The sequence below is a fragment of the Microtus oregoni genome, unplaced genomic scaffold (assembly GCF_018167655.1).
Source record: "Microtus oregoni isolate MIOR12 unplaced genomic scaffold, Mior012 000002F_ref0000024, whole genome shotgun sequence".
In the NCBI taxonomy this organism is placed as follows: domain Eukaryota; kingdom Metazoa; phylum Chordata; class Mammalia; order Rodentia; family Cricetidae; genus Microtus; species Microtus oregoni.
In genome coordinates, this window is record NW_024543061.1 from 12,676,319 (window position 1) to 12,694,112 (window position 17,794).

The 17,794-nt window shown below is 42.1% G+C and overlaps 1 protein-coding gene across 2 annotated transcripts in view; it reads right to left on the minus strand.

Annotated features, from left to right (window-relative positions):
- Positions 1 to 3,138: 3,138 nt before the first annotated feature.
- The window catches only part of Rmnd5a (required for meiotic nuclear division 5 homolog A), a 69,501-nt gene continuing 54,845 nt past the window's right edge, over positions 3,139 to 17,794 (minus strand). Inside the window, exons 5-10 of one of the 2 annotated variants that reach the window (XM_041632093.1) lie at positions 14,878 to 15,044; positions 14,054 to 14,219; positions 12,090 to 12,192; positions 9,337 to 9,491; positions 7,577 to 7,663; positions 3,139 to 6,483 (exon numbers count right to left, since the gene is read on the minus strand). In XM_041632093.1, coding sequence (XP_041488027.1) covers positions 7,600 to 7,663; positions 9,337 to 9,491; positions 12,090 to 12,192; positions 14,054 to 14,219; positions 14,878 to 15,044 — 655 coding nt within the window. In that variant the 3' untranslated portion in view covers positions 3,139 to 6,483; positions 7,577 to 7,599. Of the gene's footprint in view, positions 7,664 to 9,336; positions 9,492 to 12,089; positions 12,193 to 14,053; positions 14,220 to 14,877; positions 15,045 to 17,794 lie in introns of both variants that reach the window. The other variant, XM_041632088.1, reaches the window with a different exon arrangement.

Consider the following 17,794-nt stretch of genomic DNA (forward strand, 5'->3'; position numbering starts at 1 on the left):
TTGAAGAGAGTCTTCCACGTTTTTGGAGAGCCCTTGAGTCTTCTGGGAAAACAGCTCAGTTGGTAGGTGCTTGCCTAGAAATTCCCTGAACCATTGCCCAGTGAGTGGGTCCGAGTCAGCTCCTTTTTCTCCCAGCTGCTCCTCCTGCACGTGTTCAAATCCTGCCAGTGGTTTGAGGACCTGAGGCAGCACTTACCAATTTCCAAAACTGTAGCCGACCATTTCCACAAAAGAGACTAATGGTGACAATAGCAGGGGTTACAAGTGTGAACCATGCTTCACAGTTCTGTTATTTGTATATTCTCTTGCAAGTGACTTTGTTTCTTGGTAACCCACTTGTACAATGTAGTAATACTCCCTATCCCAGAAGAAATATGCATCTATAGACTTCCTGAACAGGCTAGAGCCATGCTTCCAGGACGAGATCCTGAACAGGCTAGAGCCATGCTTCCAGGACAAGATAACGAAGAAGTGAGCTTTACTGAACTTCTCACAAGAAATGTCATGTTGATTGGGTCTCCCCAGCATTTTTTTCATTGTACTGTATAAGTGCCTTGATGTGCCCCCCTCACCCTCACCAGAGCTGGAGTTACAAGTGGTTGTTGACTGTGGGGATGGCTCCCCGCCCCCCAAAAATACCTCTTGCCTTCAGAAACTGAGCTTTCACCTGATTTTCCAAACAAGTTGAAATGTGCCTGTGAGCCTGGTGGTGCAAGCCTTTAATTCCTGCTGCTCTCAGGAGGCAGAGGCAGGCTGATTTCTGTGAGTATGAGAACAGCCTTCTCTACAGAGCTAGTTAAAGGATAGTCAAACAAGAAATCGTATCTCAAAAACAGACAAAATGCCTGTGATCAAGCCTGCTTCGGTTTAACTAGCCTTCAAAAAAATAACACAGCTGACTTTGTTATGCATGGGACTTACGTGTTATCAGCTTTTACAGCCTAAACTAAATACAAAGCTTTAATCTTAAAACTATATCTTCCATGCCCATGACGTGTGTGTGTGTGTGTGTGTGTGTGTGATCATTTGCTGAAAGGAGCCAATGAAGTTGAAAGAAACTTAAAAACAAGCAAGAATGCACCATAAACACTGGAAGTCCCCGGCCGTAACCTGTTGTTAGAAGTAATCTGGTTTGTGACTCTGAGTGACAGTCTGGGTCAACAGGGACCATAAAGTAACGTCTTCCCTTGTGAGTGTTAAGAAAAAATGATTAAGTGATTCCTCTTCTCTTTCTCATACCATGTTTTCCATGCTGTTCAATAAAATACCGCCAAGCCTTTTGTTACAGACTGAAGACAGAGAAGTAGAGAATTCAAATTCGGGCTCCTGGTTTAAACTACTCCAAGAGAATCAGTTATTCTCTAATGTGGCATCAAGATACTGAACACTGATATGGGTGCTGGAAACTTCACTAGGGTCCTCCAGAGGAGAATCAAGTGTTCTTAACCACAGTCATCTCTCCAGTGTCCAGGGTCTCCCCATTTTTATCACTTCCCAAGATTAAGAGTAACCACCCTTCCTAGTAAACACACTTATGCCTGGGGATCTCAGAGCCCCAGGATGGCGAGTTCCAAATGTGCCTGGAGGGACCTACACTGCCCTTCAGACACTGCTATCTGGGAGGACCTACACTGCCCTTCAGACACTGCTATCTGGGAGGGACCTACACTGCCTTTCAGACATTGCTATCAGATGCAGGCCCCAAAGCGTATCCCATAGGAAACTGAAGTTTGAGAGATGAGTGTTGGGTAGAAAGGATCTGCTCAGTGGCCACAGAATGACTCAGCTTTCACACTCCTGGACTTATAGGAGCTGCAGATAAAGGGAGAGGGCCCGAGGGGATGGACATTCATGTCTTCTCAGCAAGGTCGGGGGATCTCTTAGGAATTCAACTGTTACTCTCTAATGAGTGTTCTGCCTGCATGTATGTATGTGCACCACACGTATGCCTGATGCCAAAGTCGTCAGAAGAGGGCATGAGATACCCAGGAACTAGAGTAACAGATGGTTGTGGCCACCATGTGGCTGTTTCTCTGTAAGAGCAGCGAACACTCTTCATCACTGAGCCATCTCTCCAGGTCTTTTTTTTTTTTTTTTTTTTTTTTTACTGCTGTCATGGCCTGTTTTGTCATGGTGACTGGTAGGTGTCATTAGTCTTCAGTGGGAGTTGGCAGGGAGAAACCAGGCAAGTCATGGTGACTGGTAGGTGTCATTAGTCTTCAGTGGGAGTTGGCAGGGAGAAACCAGGCAAGTCTAGTCTGGGCTAACCCTGCATTGTAACATAACTGGTCATTTCTCAAATGGTCAACATGTCTACATACACAGCCACGTAGAATCTGACCCAACCCAAAGGTTAACACAAAACAAAACAGATGCAGTGTGAAGGAAGAGATGTCAAGCATTTTCAGCAACTTCATCAGCGTCAGACACCCACAGGTTCAAGTACAGCCACTGTTTCTGGCAGTCACGCCCTTCACCCAAGGTAGCAACTGTTACCATAATGTGGCAAAGGTATTCTCCACAGAGTTGGAAGCTGCTAATATTACCTAGATATGTAACACCACCCCCAATTAGCAATGTTTAAGTCAACTAAAAGGTAGTGCTTATTTAGGGCTCTTTCTTCAGTGATTCTGTACTAGTTAGTTTTGTCAATGTGAAGAAGAAACCCTAATCAAGAACTGAGTGGCTTATGGGCAAGTTGCTTTCGGCCATGGTGTTTGTAACAGAGAACCAACTAGGACAGACACCAAGGAAAAGCAAACTATGGTGGCAAGATTCTGCTCTGAGAGACTGTCCAGCACTCAGGCTAACTCTAGGGCTCTTCCAGGTCATCTCACGAGACAAGATATTCCCTTGGTAACAATCTCAATCTCTTTAAAAACTAGAAAAAGGAACACAGGTTCTTGTTCTCTACAGATGAGCGTGTTTCCTGTTGAGGTTAGACAATTCAGCCTCTGTTCTTACCCAGAGTGCTGAGGTGCATCCCACTTACCCCCAAATTTGGGAACAGAGTCCCCTCTTCTTCCCACACTGCTGACGATGAGATGCTGACAGGGACTTTCCCCTCTCACAATAGGCACCTCCACATCCCACCCGGACTCGTCACCCGGCGAGATCACAGACTGGCTCCACAAACACTTTTTAAATGTGCAATTCTTTAATCTTAAAAAATATACACAGGAGAAGCTATATGTTTTACATAGGAATACACACATTAACAAAGCATTTCTTATAGTTTTCCAAACTATTGTATCAGTCCGAAATTTATAAATTAAATATATCAGATTTTTTAAGTTAAAATGAGATCCCTGAAACTACTGGATATGTTAACTTTTCCCCCCCAAAATCAAATGAGCAGAGAGTATCAGTATGATTTAAGTAAGGTTTATTGTTACCTTTATTGCCTATAATCTAGAAGATGCAATTTTATTGTGCCTTTGCAAACAGGATACATCTCTTAAAAAACTGATCAAAAATTTCCATACATATAGCTCTATATGATAGATTACAGTGCAACACTATTCATAATTATAGAAACACTATAGAACCCAGGAGCACGGGGTAAGCCAAAGAAATACAATCCTGAGCCATCTGAGCAAGATCATCTGATGAGTTCTTAGTGTGGGTTAGAAAACACGGTGACGTACATGCGCGCTGCGGTCATGAATGGAACAGGGCCAGCAGCGGTTGCTTGCTGGCTTTGGGCGTGATGGGGAATTTCCACACATGCACACTCATTCGCACTCCTGTGTCCTTCTGCTTCCCTCCCATCCCAGGACATTCGCTCCAGCCCCTTCCCAAAAGAAATGTTCAGGCACTAAATCCTACAGAAGCCCACACCTGCCTGGTGGGAGCGGCTTAAGTCGGCTACCAGAAAGTGTAGGTATCCACCCATACCATGGAGCGAAGCACATGCTGAGTCTTAGCTGCTTTTTCCTCTTTGGAAATAAATGAAGCATATGCCTGCTACAGCTTAAAAATGCCTTAAAAAATTTTCTCTTGCTACATCTTGAAGTAAAATCAACAGCGGAAAATTCGCCCTAAAACTAACTGCCTCGCCTGCTACTAAAATACATTTGCCACTCTGTTTTTGGTATCTACTCAATTGTAATTCAGAATGGAAAGTTAATGAAGCTTGTACCTGCTTATGGTGAACACTGCAGTACCACATATAACCTGTCCGCTGCAGGCTTATGAAACACCAAGCTTTGTATGTGATCCTTGCTACATATTCCCTCTCTGTGTTCCCCAAGACCACAGTATTCTACTGTAAGATAATGTACAGACAGTTCAATGGTGAAAAGTATTTGGTTTGTCTTCACCATACACATCCTAGAGATGAACTGAACAAGCCACATCTCCATACCTTCCCTGAAGATAACCTGAGTCGGAGGACTGAAGAGACGGACAACATCGTTGTCAGTCTACTTACTGAGAGGTTGGGCTGGGAAACCAGAGGGCTTGTGTAGTATACCAGCAGCTAGAAATGTGCAGATAATCCAAGAGCTCTTGGCTTTTGACACTGTCCTAAAGGCTGCCATCACTGAGGTGGAAACAATACACAGCATAAAAATAAGGAATCTGAGCTGCACAGTCTATGGGACTGGCTACCTGGAGAGGATGACTGGGGGATCCCCATCCCCACATGATTTGGTGTGGGTTTAATGTCTCCCCACACATTAGCTGCTGTGGAAAAAGTAAAACGAAAAATTTACTTCCTTACTTATTTTCAATTAAATGCTCACACACTCACAAAACACATACTCTCTGAATATGAGGTGGCTCTTTTTCTTCAATTTTTTAAAAATAAAGAGGCACCAATACCCGTTCATTTATGTATTAAAAGTCTCTATAATCATCACTAAACAGAAATGGCATCTGTGATGATCACACAAAAGAGAAGAGGAAACGACAACTTCAGCCACTGCGGAGAAGCTCTGGCTACACCAGAATCTAAACATTTGTTAGTACGGTTTTATTGGTTCAGCAGAGTCCCATGGCGGCCTTGGTCCACTACTGGGAAAGGAAATGGCTCTTAAAGAAGCTACGGCTGTTTCCAATGCCTGTTAGCCATGTGACTGGCAATCATTGCCTCTAGCATAACCTTCTCTAGTAAGAGGCTGAAAGAGATAGATGGCATCCTCCTGCATGCTAGCATGAGCATGGCATCAGTGATGGCATGGTCTCACACCACTGTGAAGGAGGTTCTAGAGTAGAAATGTCCTAATGTTGTACTTCAGCATCTTTGGTCAAGGTCTGGCTTCTTCAAATCCACCTCTGCTGCAGTCAGTCTCTCGCAGATTAAAAGTTCACTCAGGTAAAGAAGAGCCTAGAACCTAATTTTCATGGTAAAACGTCAGATCAAGTTTCTATTCTTGGCCCTTGACCACTGGGGCTATAAGACCTTACTGAGGAAGCTGTAAGACCAAACACTTGCTAAACTCATTCTTTAATTTAAAGTTTCATGAGCTTCACAAGAAACTGCCAATGTGACTCACAGCACCAGGAGGACCAGGCAGAGCCTCTGTCCTTAAAATGGCCTGAGCCAACTATTTGAAGGGTCTTGCTTCCAAAAAGGATTTGCCACCAGCCTCAAGAACACGTCTGTATCACACAAACTTTTTGTGAAGTCTAAATGTCACATAGATGTTTGAAGTTGGAAGGTAAGAATAAGTTATGGGGGAAAAAAACCCTAAAAACTAAATTTGGCTTAGGAATAACAGTTATTTAAAAAAAAAAAGCCTGACACTCTAGAATTTAATTCAAAGGAAAACTTATCTATAGTAAACGAGTTTACACCCTCAACAGGATACTGCCTGGCACTCTGCCTTTTCTCCTGCAGTTCAGAGGCATCTCTGCTCCTCTTTCACTGCTTCATGGGATATGGGGACTTTACAGAGCATCTCACATGAAGCGGAAGTCATGTGAACCAGGCTGAGTTTGAACAAAGCATGCACTCTGAGCTGGGCCAATCATGATCCCAGCTAACCAAAACAGCACACAGGAGCCATCACCATGAAACTGACCACATGGTCATTCCACAGGACTTTTCTGAGTATTATTCTTTCCCTTCACAAGCAAATGCCAGCTCTCCCAGGTAAACATTTCAGCAAGCCAGCCAGGCTAGTACACCACTGTGAATACCAGCAATCTCTAATTAACTTAGCACCAAAGCTGTTCTCCCATTCCCTTAAATCGAGTCCATCTGTAGTTTAAAATAGGAAGAGTCACGTTTCTCTTTGCTTCTGTGTTTACAACTTCATTTTCTCATGAAAGTACTCCTATGTTGATGTTCAGATCTATGTCAGATGAAACAAAGTTGTGGACTATTTGGTGACCTTCACACAGCACTCTTCTCAAGGTGAAGTATTTCATGGGTTTAAGTCAGAATTATGTTCATAGAAGTCTTTGCCATGTAGTTCTTCATACAGAGAATAACTCTTATGCAAGGCTCTTTCTGGGAAGTGCATTAAATGAAGACACCTCACAAAAGAAAAGACATTATCTGTAGCCATTTGATTACTATACAGGTCCACAGTTAACTCAAGAAGACACTGCAGGATAGAGGCGTGAACAATATCTAATCCAACACAGAACAATGTGCCCCAGTACAGAAGGTGCTAGCGTCTACCCTCAATGACCTGAAGTGATGACTCTGGCAACTGCACTTGAACTGGAACATGCTTTTTCCCTTCCACATATACAGTATTTGATGCTGGTGTACATATTTATAGCCACATGCACAACACTGTGTGTCTGTGAGAACAACTAATGTGATACCCAGCCAAGACTTGAAGGCAGATTTCAAAGGACGGGGTGCTAAGACCGAGAGAGCATGTATCAACTTAGTAACACCCTTACTTCGGAATTCCATTTATTAAATATACTTTTTAAAAAGCACCTCTTGGTAATAAAAGCAAAGCCCCAGTAATATCCCTTTCATTCTCACATCTGCCGGCTAAATTCATGATGGGATTTTAAATAGGAAGCCTGCTGGGGCTACAGACAGAACTCAAATGCAAGCGTGCTGACTTTGAAGCAAGAGCTAGGGCAGAGAAAAAAATCAAAAAGCAAAACACAAATCTGGAATTTATCACAGCTTTCTTCCTTAAGCCAAAAAGAAAGATGAAACAAAAAAGCAAATTCGTTGTATAACCACAATTCACTTTGTCAAACTCCTATAAAGAATTTTCATTTAATTATGTATATATAACAAGAAAAAAAGTTCTTCCACAAACACGCTCAAGCTTACAATTATCAAGAAAATGACAGAAGTAAAAGCAGGAATATTAAACACAAGTCAGGAAGGTCAACTTCTGTTTCTGCTTTTAAGTAACAAAATCACCATATAGTAAGTACAAAACCTGCACTGAATGGCAACTGCTGGTGTGTTTACTTGATCAGAAACGGAGACCAAGAGTGATAAAAGCCCTATGGAACACCATCTGAAGCACGCCCTCGTGCACACTAGCATGTCAGTAGCTTCTGGAGCACAGCTTATAAACCCGGCAGTCCTTGGATAGCTGCAGTCAATGGTCGCTCGTCTCGAATGTACCCATAATTCAGTTTCACTTACAAATTGCAAACAAACTCATTTCTTCAGAAAAATATCTGCTTGGCATCTCCTGGACTTTGTTCCATTGGGCAATATGGACATTTTAATCTAAACATAAGAGAGAAAAGAATGAGTCAAGGAACAAGCTCAGCACCGAGCACTTAGGTACCACATGTGCAGAAGAAGCACACCTTATGTGTTTATTTTGCCTGGAGGATTAATTACGCCCCCTTAATGTAACTGCCAACCACGCTTTGAAGGGTCACGGAAAATAAACCTCAGTCAGATCTTCACCTGAAAGCCTCTTCAATACTTAGTCACTGGTGAAAATTGTTTTGTAGGTGAAACAAAGACAATTTTCTGAAAACTGATTCCTTAATTTCAGAAGTAAATCTAACCTAAGCCCACCAAGGTTTACACTGCACCTGCCCCTAACTGAATTTCAAATGTGTGAACTGTATAATCTATTCAAGGACAGCAGATAAGTTGTGAGCTGCCAAACCTGCAGCAGGAACAGCCCACACAGCCAGTGACAAAGAACACTGCAGGTCACCAGTGATCTGCACTGTCAGGGTTTCTGTGTGGTCTGGGAAGGGCAGAAACAGTTTCGTTCAAGCAGGAGCCCTCCCAGGAAAGGGTCTGCCCACCATGGCCCAGAATCAACACCAGTGAAGACTTCTGTAACTGCTTAGGCCAGAATACCTTTGAGACTTTTTTTTTTAAGTTGGGCTCATTATCTATAAAAATTACCAATGTCTATTGATGGGGAAGCTCAGCCAATCACATTTGGCTAGAGTGTGGCCGCCTGGGGCCAGGGAAGAAAAACCTGGGAATACAGGTGCACTCTCTCTCTTTGCGTGGTGTTTTGGACATCGGAACTTTTACCCTGGTTGTGTGAGTTTTCCCTGTTTCCAATTATTAAATTATATTGTTATTTTTGAGCTGGTCTGGTTAATTCTAGCGCACCGGTCAAATATGCCTTCAGTCTATGTACTTAGAACCATGATCACAATGGCAGGAATTTATCACATGTGGAGAACACACACTGGCACTGTATTCATCAATAGGAAGCCAACTAAATAATTATATCCCATATTGCAGAGTAGCCTACATTTCTGGGGGATGAAGGCAGGAAGTAGGCTGAAACAATCTCACGTAGCTCAGGATGGCCCCTCCAACTTGCTATGTAGTTGAAGATGATCTTGAACTCTCTAGATCCTCTTGCCTCTGCTACTCAAATGCTGGGACTATAAGCATGTACAATCATACCATGCTATTCTGGTAACTTTAACAATAACAAATGGCTCTTTTGCAGCATATAAAAAGACTCCAAAATAAATCCCTAACTGAGAAAGGCAAACCACAGAAAGGAAAAGGGTATATTTAGTCCATGACTCTTAAGACCTTAGAGGGAATCAGACTACATTTATAACTCTAATCACCAAACCCTTGAGCAGATTAAACTAACCAAACAGATTAGATGTTAGCTACTTTCGATGAATAGTTAAGAAACTAATTTCTGAATCTAGTTATGGGCTGAGCATGGTGCCGCACTCATTTAATGCCAACACTTGGGAGGCATGGGCAGACAGATATCTAAATTTGATGCTGGCTTGATCTTATAGATCAGCCAGAGCTATACGAAGAAACCTTGTCTCAAAAAACAAAAACAAACAAACAAATGAAAAACTAAATAAATGCATAATTCATAATTTGCTTATCCTTATTACATCTTCATGCAAAAAGGTATGTATTTAATGCTTAAGAAATCAGACACTTACTTGCTACCATTAAACATTTTATTCAGGGCATCTCTTGATATAATATGACCACAAACCAATTTCATGGGTGGATTGTTATCTGTTGTTTGCTGACGAAGAATGGGGCAGGCAAATATGGAGTGATACCAGCACTTTTTACCAAGGTCCACTTCAATCTGTTAGAAAAAGAAAATGCAGAAAGGCTAGTTAATCCCTGAAAGCCATCCACATTACCACCTATTGTGCAGCAAGCCCTTCTGTTTGAAGCGAATCTGTGGAACTGTCTCAAAGAAAGGGAAGCCTTAGGATTCAAGTTGAGGTAAACTAGTCTGCAAAACTACACTACTACTTTGTAAACCAGATTCTGAGGTGTTAGGGAATCAAACACAATGCTTCAGAAGCTAACACCATTTTTCAATGGTACCAGGCAGCAAACTCAAAGCCTGGTCCATAAGTGACCAACCACTAAGCCACATCCCTGGACTAAACACCTTGAAAATTTATCAGAATGTAACCACAGGCTTGCCATACCCTGACTGTTCTGCAGACAGCACTAAGTGAGGTGGTAAATACAGCGCCACAACCCTCCAAGGGCAGTCTACATACAGCTGTCCTCTGTGTGAGCCTCGGATCTAAGCTTCAGAGAAAACCTGAAACAGGGAGGTAAGGCAAGTTTTGTCTATCCTCCCCCCTTTCCTTTTCTGTTTTTTTTTTTTTTTTCTTCTGTTGTTGTTGAAGTGGTGGGAAATCCAATGCAGGGCTCTGCCCGTGGGCAGGCAGCTTTAAGCCAGCACTTCACCCTACCCCTCGCCCCCTCCTTTATGCAAATGCCTTTTTTTTAAAATTCTTGAGATAGGATCTCAGTGAATTGTCTAAGCAGGCCTTGAACTTGAGATATGAGATACCCCTGCCTCAGCTTCCAAAGTACCTGGAAGTACAGGCTTGTACCACCAGTACCAGCTTAAGCTAAATCTCAACAGGATCTTTTGTGATTTGTGTATTAAAACTCATTGCATAGTATCACCATTACGTTTTTGCCACAAACATATCAAATCATATAAAAGCTTGAAGTCATCTAGCAGAGCAGCTGCTTCACACGAATTTCCAGTTCCCCTTCCTTCTCACTCTGTAATAGTTACCATTCTAAACGGTCATTACTGCCAGGTGTGGTGGCACACAGCTAATCCCAGCAGAGAAAGGGGAGTTGAGTTTGAGTTCCTTGCCAGCCATGGACACAGAGACACACTGACTCAAAAAAAATAAACACAATTAAAATAGACCTATTAATAAAGTTCTTTAAGGAAAAACTGACAAAGAGTAGGGGATGGAGTTTAGTATTCACAGGGACCTGAGTACAAACTACAGCACTGCAAAAATGGTAGAAGAGACCTATAAACCCAGTACCCAGGAGGATCAGAGGAATCCTAAACTGGACATACAGTAGGAGTGGACACACAGTAAGAATAAAAAAGAAAAAAGAGGACAAAGTACATCAAAGCCATCATGAGGAAAAATTACCAGCCACTACCCCCTGTTGCTTCCCTAGCCCTAAGTGCACACTTCCAGTTGGGATCCTACTGGTTGCTCTACTTCAGTGTGCAAGTCTCAAAGATGCTCACAGCATGACCATAAAACTGCCAGTGCTGGGAATCTTGTCACGGCATTGTGTTTTTTTCCTTTGTTCCAGCAGCAGGGTAGAACGCTGCTTCTGTCCTGACCACATGGAGCATTGGGAGGACACCTGTGCCTTCAATCACAAACCATCTTCAACAAGCTCTTAAAATTTTTTTTTTTTTTTGGTTTTTTCGAGACAAGGTTTCTCTGTGGTTTTGGATCCTGTCCTGGAACTAGCTCTGTAGACCAGGCTGGTCTCGAACTCACAGAGATCCGCCTGCCTCTGCCTCCCGAGTGCTGGGATTACAGGCGTGCGCCACCACCGCCCGGCCAAGCTCTTAAAATTTGATGCAACCAACTGACAGGCTTACAGCTGGAAGGACAAAGGAACTGCAGACAAACCTATGTGCAGGTGTGGCAAAGAAGAAGCCAACACCAAAGGCTTAATTCAGTCCTCCAGGGTCTGGACACAACTGCGTCAGAAACGTAACTTTAAGTTAGAGTCTTAGTATCCTCTGTCAGAGGAACACATAAAATAAACTCCGCACAGTGTGCCTGCCGCCTCTAGGCTTCTGTAGCCCATAAAGAGAAGGGGCCCTCTTTTTACAGATAAACTGCTGCCCATAAGTGAGCTTACTAGAAAACACAACTCTCCCACTTCTAAGGACTGCGTTCATCAGCTTGCAACTGAAACTTGAAGTCAAAATTTTGGATACACTCCTCCAGTGTCTCCAAAAAGATTCTATGTCCTACATATCTATTTTCTTATTTTGGCTTTTGTTGTTGTTGAGACGGAGTCTCAACTGTGATGCCCTGGCTGCCTTGGAACTCATTATGTGGGCCAGACTGGACTCAAACTCAAAGATCTGCCTATCTCTGCGCCTCCTGAGTGCTGGAATCAGTGTGTATCATTACTCCCTCATGCCTAGTTTAATTTTAATTAGTTAAACTAATTTTCCTTTTGAGAGTGGTGCTGGATCCAAAGCTACATTCCCAACCATATTCATCACGCACATTACGTGCATTTAAACAAACAAAAACAAACCTGCTGAATGGCTACAATAGTGTTTCCTGATTAAATGGCATGATGACCACTTTTAACTCTTAAAACGCCCATCTTCTAAGGAGGGAAGGGTAAATAAATTGTCAACAGAACTCACAGGTAATTCGTCTTTCTGGTTCCAGACTCCAGTGCACTGTCTCTGCTCGATCACAGCTTTGATGTTAATTAGCGCGGGCAGCGCCACACACCCTGCCGAGAAACTGAGGGCAGAGGAGGAAGATCAGTGCCAATCCCCAAAGGTGCCAACCCCCAAACACAGACCCTGGCAACTCTTTCCTCTAAAAGAAAAACTGATTTTCTCCCTCATCCTCCTGCTCCCAGCTCTCAGTTATATTTCCTGTAGTTATTGGAACAAAAAATCCCTTTTACAAACAAAACATAAAACCCTAGGGCTACCATAAGCCTAGCCAGAATGGGAGAAATTGGAAGAAAAAAAAAGCAAAATTGTTTTATGATTGGATGGTTTAATTTTCATTTAATTCCTCAGCAACTAGAAAAAAAAAGAATAACTGGTTCCACCCTATCAAAAGAGAGGCAGCTCTGGCACTCAGTGCTGAAAGGGAGGGGCCACCATTCTAAGCATCAACCCCATCCATCAGCTCAAAAGAGGGAAGGAACAAGAACCAGTGCTGATGTGCCTCCCATCACGGTGGCTTGTGCCTTCACACTTCTGAGCCTGGCTCTGTAAGTATGATTCTGTAAGGTCATACGAATTAAACCTTCCAGTTTTCCCTCCAGCGTACAACATTTAAAAAAAAAAAAAAAAACCACACACACCAAACTACAATCACATCACCAAACTCATCAGAAAAGTCTTTACAAATTCATAACCAAACTTTCAACTTAACCTTCATCATTGTGTCAAAAGATACAAACATTTGGCATCACTTGCTTCCTTTAATGTGACAAGCTTACTTCATTCACTGGAAAAATAACTGTAAAATCCAGAATGTAAATAACTGTGGTTTTGGTTTTGTGGATGACATCACTTAATGTTAGAAATTAAAACATACCAATTAAAATCATCATAATAAACATACTATATTGGCATGTCAGTTGCAAATTATTCCAAGTAAAAACTATAGCAGGCTTTCTTTTGGGCTACCAAGCAGCTCCCAAATCATGACATGGAGACTTATTATCAGTTATGAACACTTGCCCTTAGCTCATGTATGGTTGTCCCACTAACTCTTGTAACTCATTGTAACCTGTTTCTATTCATCTACCATTTGCCTTGGGGCTTTCTTACCTTTCTTTCATTCTCTATGTCCTACTTTCACTGCTTCCTCTATGTCTGAGAGCTTTGCGGCTGCCTGGCTAACCCTGTACATCTCCCTCTTTTTCAATCTTGTTCTCTCTTCTCTCTTAAACCTAGATTCCACCTCCTACTGATCCTCTCTGCCTATCACTCTACTGTATAGCTATGGCTGCTCAGCTTTTAATTAGATCAACCAGGTACCTTAGGTAGACAAGGAGAAACAAATGTAACACATCTTTACATAGCTAAGCAAATGCAGCACAAACAAATGTAACATGTCTTTACATTGTTAAAGTAATATGCTACAACAAAAACCGTATTTTGTAACAAGACAATTCATAACTCAATATACAGGTACTTTGTCTCAATAATCACCCTGAAGCATGAAACTAAGTGTTTTATACAAATGCAATATTTTGTCACACAGAATACTAAAAGATGTAGATACAAATGTCAACTTAAACCAAGTATTTACTGCCTACCCAAGGCACTGTGGAGCTCAACAAGCATTTCATAGGCAGTCAGCAGACTAGTAAGGATAGGCCAGTGTCAAGGCCCGACAACACAGACCCTCATCTGTGCAAAGGTAAGCAGTGGAAAAAGGGTTCTGGACTACACTGGCTCCCAGAACACACTTGGAGAGCAGCTGCCTTAAAACTGTGTCACTGCCAACTATGGCAAGCACTGTACCCTTCTGCAGAAAGACAACACAATCTACTTGCCTACTTGTTTAATCATAAAGGCAACAAGAAAAGATGCCCAATACAGCGCCCATTTCAGAGCAAGCAGGGCCATTACTGCACCTGACACTGAGAGGAGACTCCACAGAGAGCCCCAGGAGGGCACAAGCATCCCGTGTAAAGATGTCACAGATGTCAGCCCACTGATTTGCATCAAGTAGGTGAACATATGGTGAATTCTCAATCCCTTGTCTCAGGTACACGAGGCTTCCCATCAATACCTGAATATCTAAAAGAAAAAGCATCAGCACAGTGGAGGAATGAAATAGCATATACTTGTCAACAATCAGCTGGGAAAGTTAAGAACATTCCAGCCCATGTAGCGTATCCTAAAATAATGCAAACATGTTGGTCCCTAATCTTGGTTGCCAAGTCCCTCCCCTAAAACTAAGGACACAGTATGAGAGAGGATGAGAAAAAGGAAGCTGTGGAAATACTGAATTTGGAATTCCTAGTCTTACACTATCACATGTTTGGTGAAGTAGCAGCCATACTCACCACACTGACAAGTGAAAGCAGCACATGGTGATACAGGAGTGTCCAAGGAGCATGCCACACCTTGGTCTTGCCAGTGTTCTTAAATTAAGGAATCCCTACTCTGCAATGTCTCTGGCTTCAAGGCTGTACTGCTGCTCTAGTATCAGTGTGCAATGTTTGCATTACAACTATCCCAACAATTTTATTCGTTAGCAAATGTGTATGGCAGACACAACTGATGGCTACTGGCGCTCCTCTGTATTCCCAGCATTCTGGAGGCTGACACAGGAGAATCAGTGTGAGACCAGCTTGGACTACTGAGAGACTGTCTCAGTTCCTTGTACTCTCCCTACACTGTGCAGGCTCCCTCCCCAAAGTACAAAGGAAAACAGGTCTGACTCCAGACTCACCTTTTTGATGATTTAAAGCAAATGGCTGGAAATTTTTCGCATACTGTAAGGCTTCTCGCTGATTTGTAGTTCCACCCATTAACAAGCTAATAAAGTAGAGTCGGTGTAGCTTAAATTCCAAGGAGCTGTTCTGGGCTATGAGCATTTCTCGGTTGGATACTGCCCACCTAAAACAACAGAAAAAAGTTTGAGGAGTTATCAAGGGCATGAGCAAGGTGTTTTAAAGCTGGTTGACATCTAGCACGTGAAAAGGGGGTCTGGTCTGCCATCTTGTGGGAAGTTTAGTAACATCAACCATTAGGAGATGGTAAAGTTAGAGAACTGTTACTCCTTTAATGAGGTTTTATCATAAGAATGGCTAGGGAATGCCACAAAATACACTTGGATTTGATGAGAGCCACATTTTGGAGTGTGTGCCTTAGGATTTACACCTAGACTGTTTAGATCCACCCTTCTTCCTATTAGAGCAGCCTATCTGCAAATGAATCAAAACTCTGAAGAGACCCAGGCGGTGGTGGCACACACCTTAATCCCAGCACTTGGGAGGCGGAGGCAGAGGCAGGTGGATCTCTGTGAGTCTGAGGCCAACCTGGTCTACAAGCTCCAAAGCCTACAGAGAAACCCTGTCTCGAAAAACAAAACAAAACAGAACAAAAAACTCTGAAGAGAAGCCTCTTACTTTTTAAATTACATTCTCCCATTTATTTAGGCACCCATTCCTTATTGGAGGGCATTCACATCATGACCTTCATGTGGAAGTCAGAGGACAACCTCTGAAGTCATTTCTTTCCTTTTACCATGATGGGTGGTGGCAATGAATCCACACAAGGCTCTGTACAAGTGCCTTTACCTGCTGTACTACCTCATTGTGGGTCTGGAATCTCTTATTTTTAAGCCTTTGTCCAACTTTATGCTACTCGGTTTAGCACTAAAAACTAGAAAATGGGGGCAAGGGGCTGTGGATACAGCTTAGTGAGAGTGTTTAATACATACAGAAGGGCCCTGGGGTCAAACCCCAGCAATACAACAGAAATATGCAAAACCAACAAAACCAGCACACACAGATAATTCTCAGGATACTTGTCTTTTTTTTAGGATTTATCTTATCTTATGCATGTGTTTTGTTACCATGGATGTATATACACCTTGTGCGTGTCAGGTGCCCTCAAAGGCCAGAAGGAGCATTGGATCTCCTGGAACTGGAGTTACAGACTGTTTTGGTTTGCCATGTGGGTGCTGGGAACTGAACCCGGGTCTTCTGGAAGAGCAACAGGCACTCTTAACCACTGAGGAACCATAAGTGAGTAGGTACCAGCGGCACAAGCAGACACTAACTCAGTGAACTGGGACTGCCATGTCAAGCGTGACAAAAGCAGAAATGTACCACAAGTCAGTGTTAAAGTTTACAGATGAGATAAAGAAGCTTTATTTAAGTATTCAACTATAAAAGCTATTCTTTAATTGACATTTACTTGGACGTTCTTTTACCTAACCCAGTGGAATCTGAATTAGGTATGATTATAAAATATACAGGGATGAACAACTTGAGGTGGGGCTATATATCAGTGACAGAGTGCTTGCCCAGCACACACAAGTCCTCTGGTTTGACACCTAGCACCACTGGGTGGGATGGCAAAATAAAGGTGACATAAAACTTGAATAACTTATTACACCGTACCTAATATTAAAATATTGCTTAACTAATGAGTTTCCTGGCAGAGCACTTGTTCTCACCGCTAATTTTCTCAATTCACCAAATATTAATCAATGAATGACCATTTGAATGAATGAAACAAAACAAAGCAATGCTTTTCTAGACTCCTTGAGACTAACGTCTTCTTCCAATGGTTCAACCAACTTTAACATTTAGGTTGCAGGTTAAGCAAATTTAAATTTTTATAAAAGACTTTTAATCCAAAGCAAAAGTAAATGTGCCAACCAGGGATGTCTACCCTCTGAATTTGTGACATGATGCTGTCATATTCAAAGTTCATGCTCAAGAATTAACAAGAGGGGGGCTGGAGAGATGGCTCAGAGGTTAGGAGCACTGCCTGCTCTTCCAGAGGTCCTGAGTTCAATTCCCAACAACCACATGTTGGCTCACAACCATCTATGAGATCTGGTGCCCTCTTCTGGCCTGCAGACACATACACAAACAGAATACTGTACGCATAATAAATAAATAAATATTTTAAAAAAAAGAAGAAAAAGAATTAACAAGAGGGAAAAATGCTATTTTTTTCTGATTGGCTGATCATATTTAATATTATATAAGTCTACACATTTTCCTGCAAATTTCCTTTTCTTTAGAGTTGAATAATATTCTACATAATATCTGTAACATACTTTCATTAACCATGCATCTGTTCAACTAGGTTGGTTCCATTTCCTAGCTACAGTGATAAATATAGGGGCACGGATGTCTCTGTGGTAGGAAACCGGGTTCTTTGTGTATATGTAAGTTTACAAATTTTGTGTTGGGCCACTCATAGCTGTGTGGGACACATGCGGCCCCAGGCTGTGTTACAGTATAGTGATATATTTTATTTTGTTTTGCTTTTAAAATATATTTTAAATGATATGCTTTATTTATTCTTTTAAGTTTTCATACATATGTACAATGCCTTCTGATCATATCCATTCCCCACTACCTCAATGCATCTCCTGCCAGACTCATATCCTCGTTTTTTTAAATTATTCTTTTTATTGAACTATATATTTTTCTCAATTAGCCTCCTATCCTCTTGCCTCCCGTTATACCCTCGCCCATTGTCTCCATGCTCCCAGTTTACTCAGGAGATCTCTTTTTCTGCTTCCCATGTAGCTTAGATCCATGTATGTCTCTCTTAGGGTCCTTATTGTTGTCTAGGTTCTCTGGGATTATGAATTGTAGGCTGGTTCTTCTTTGCTTATGTCT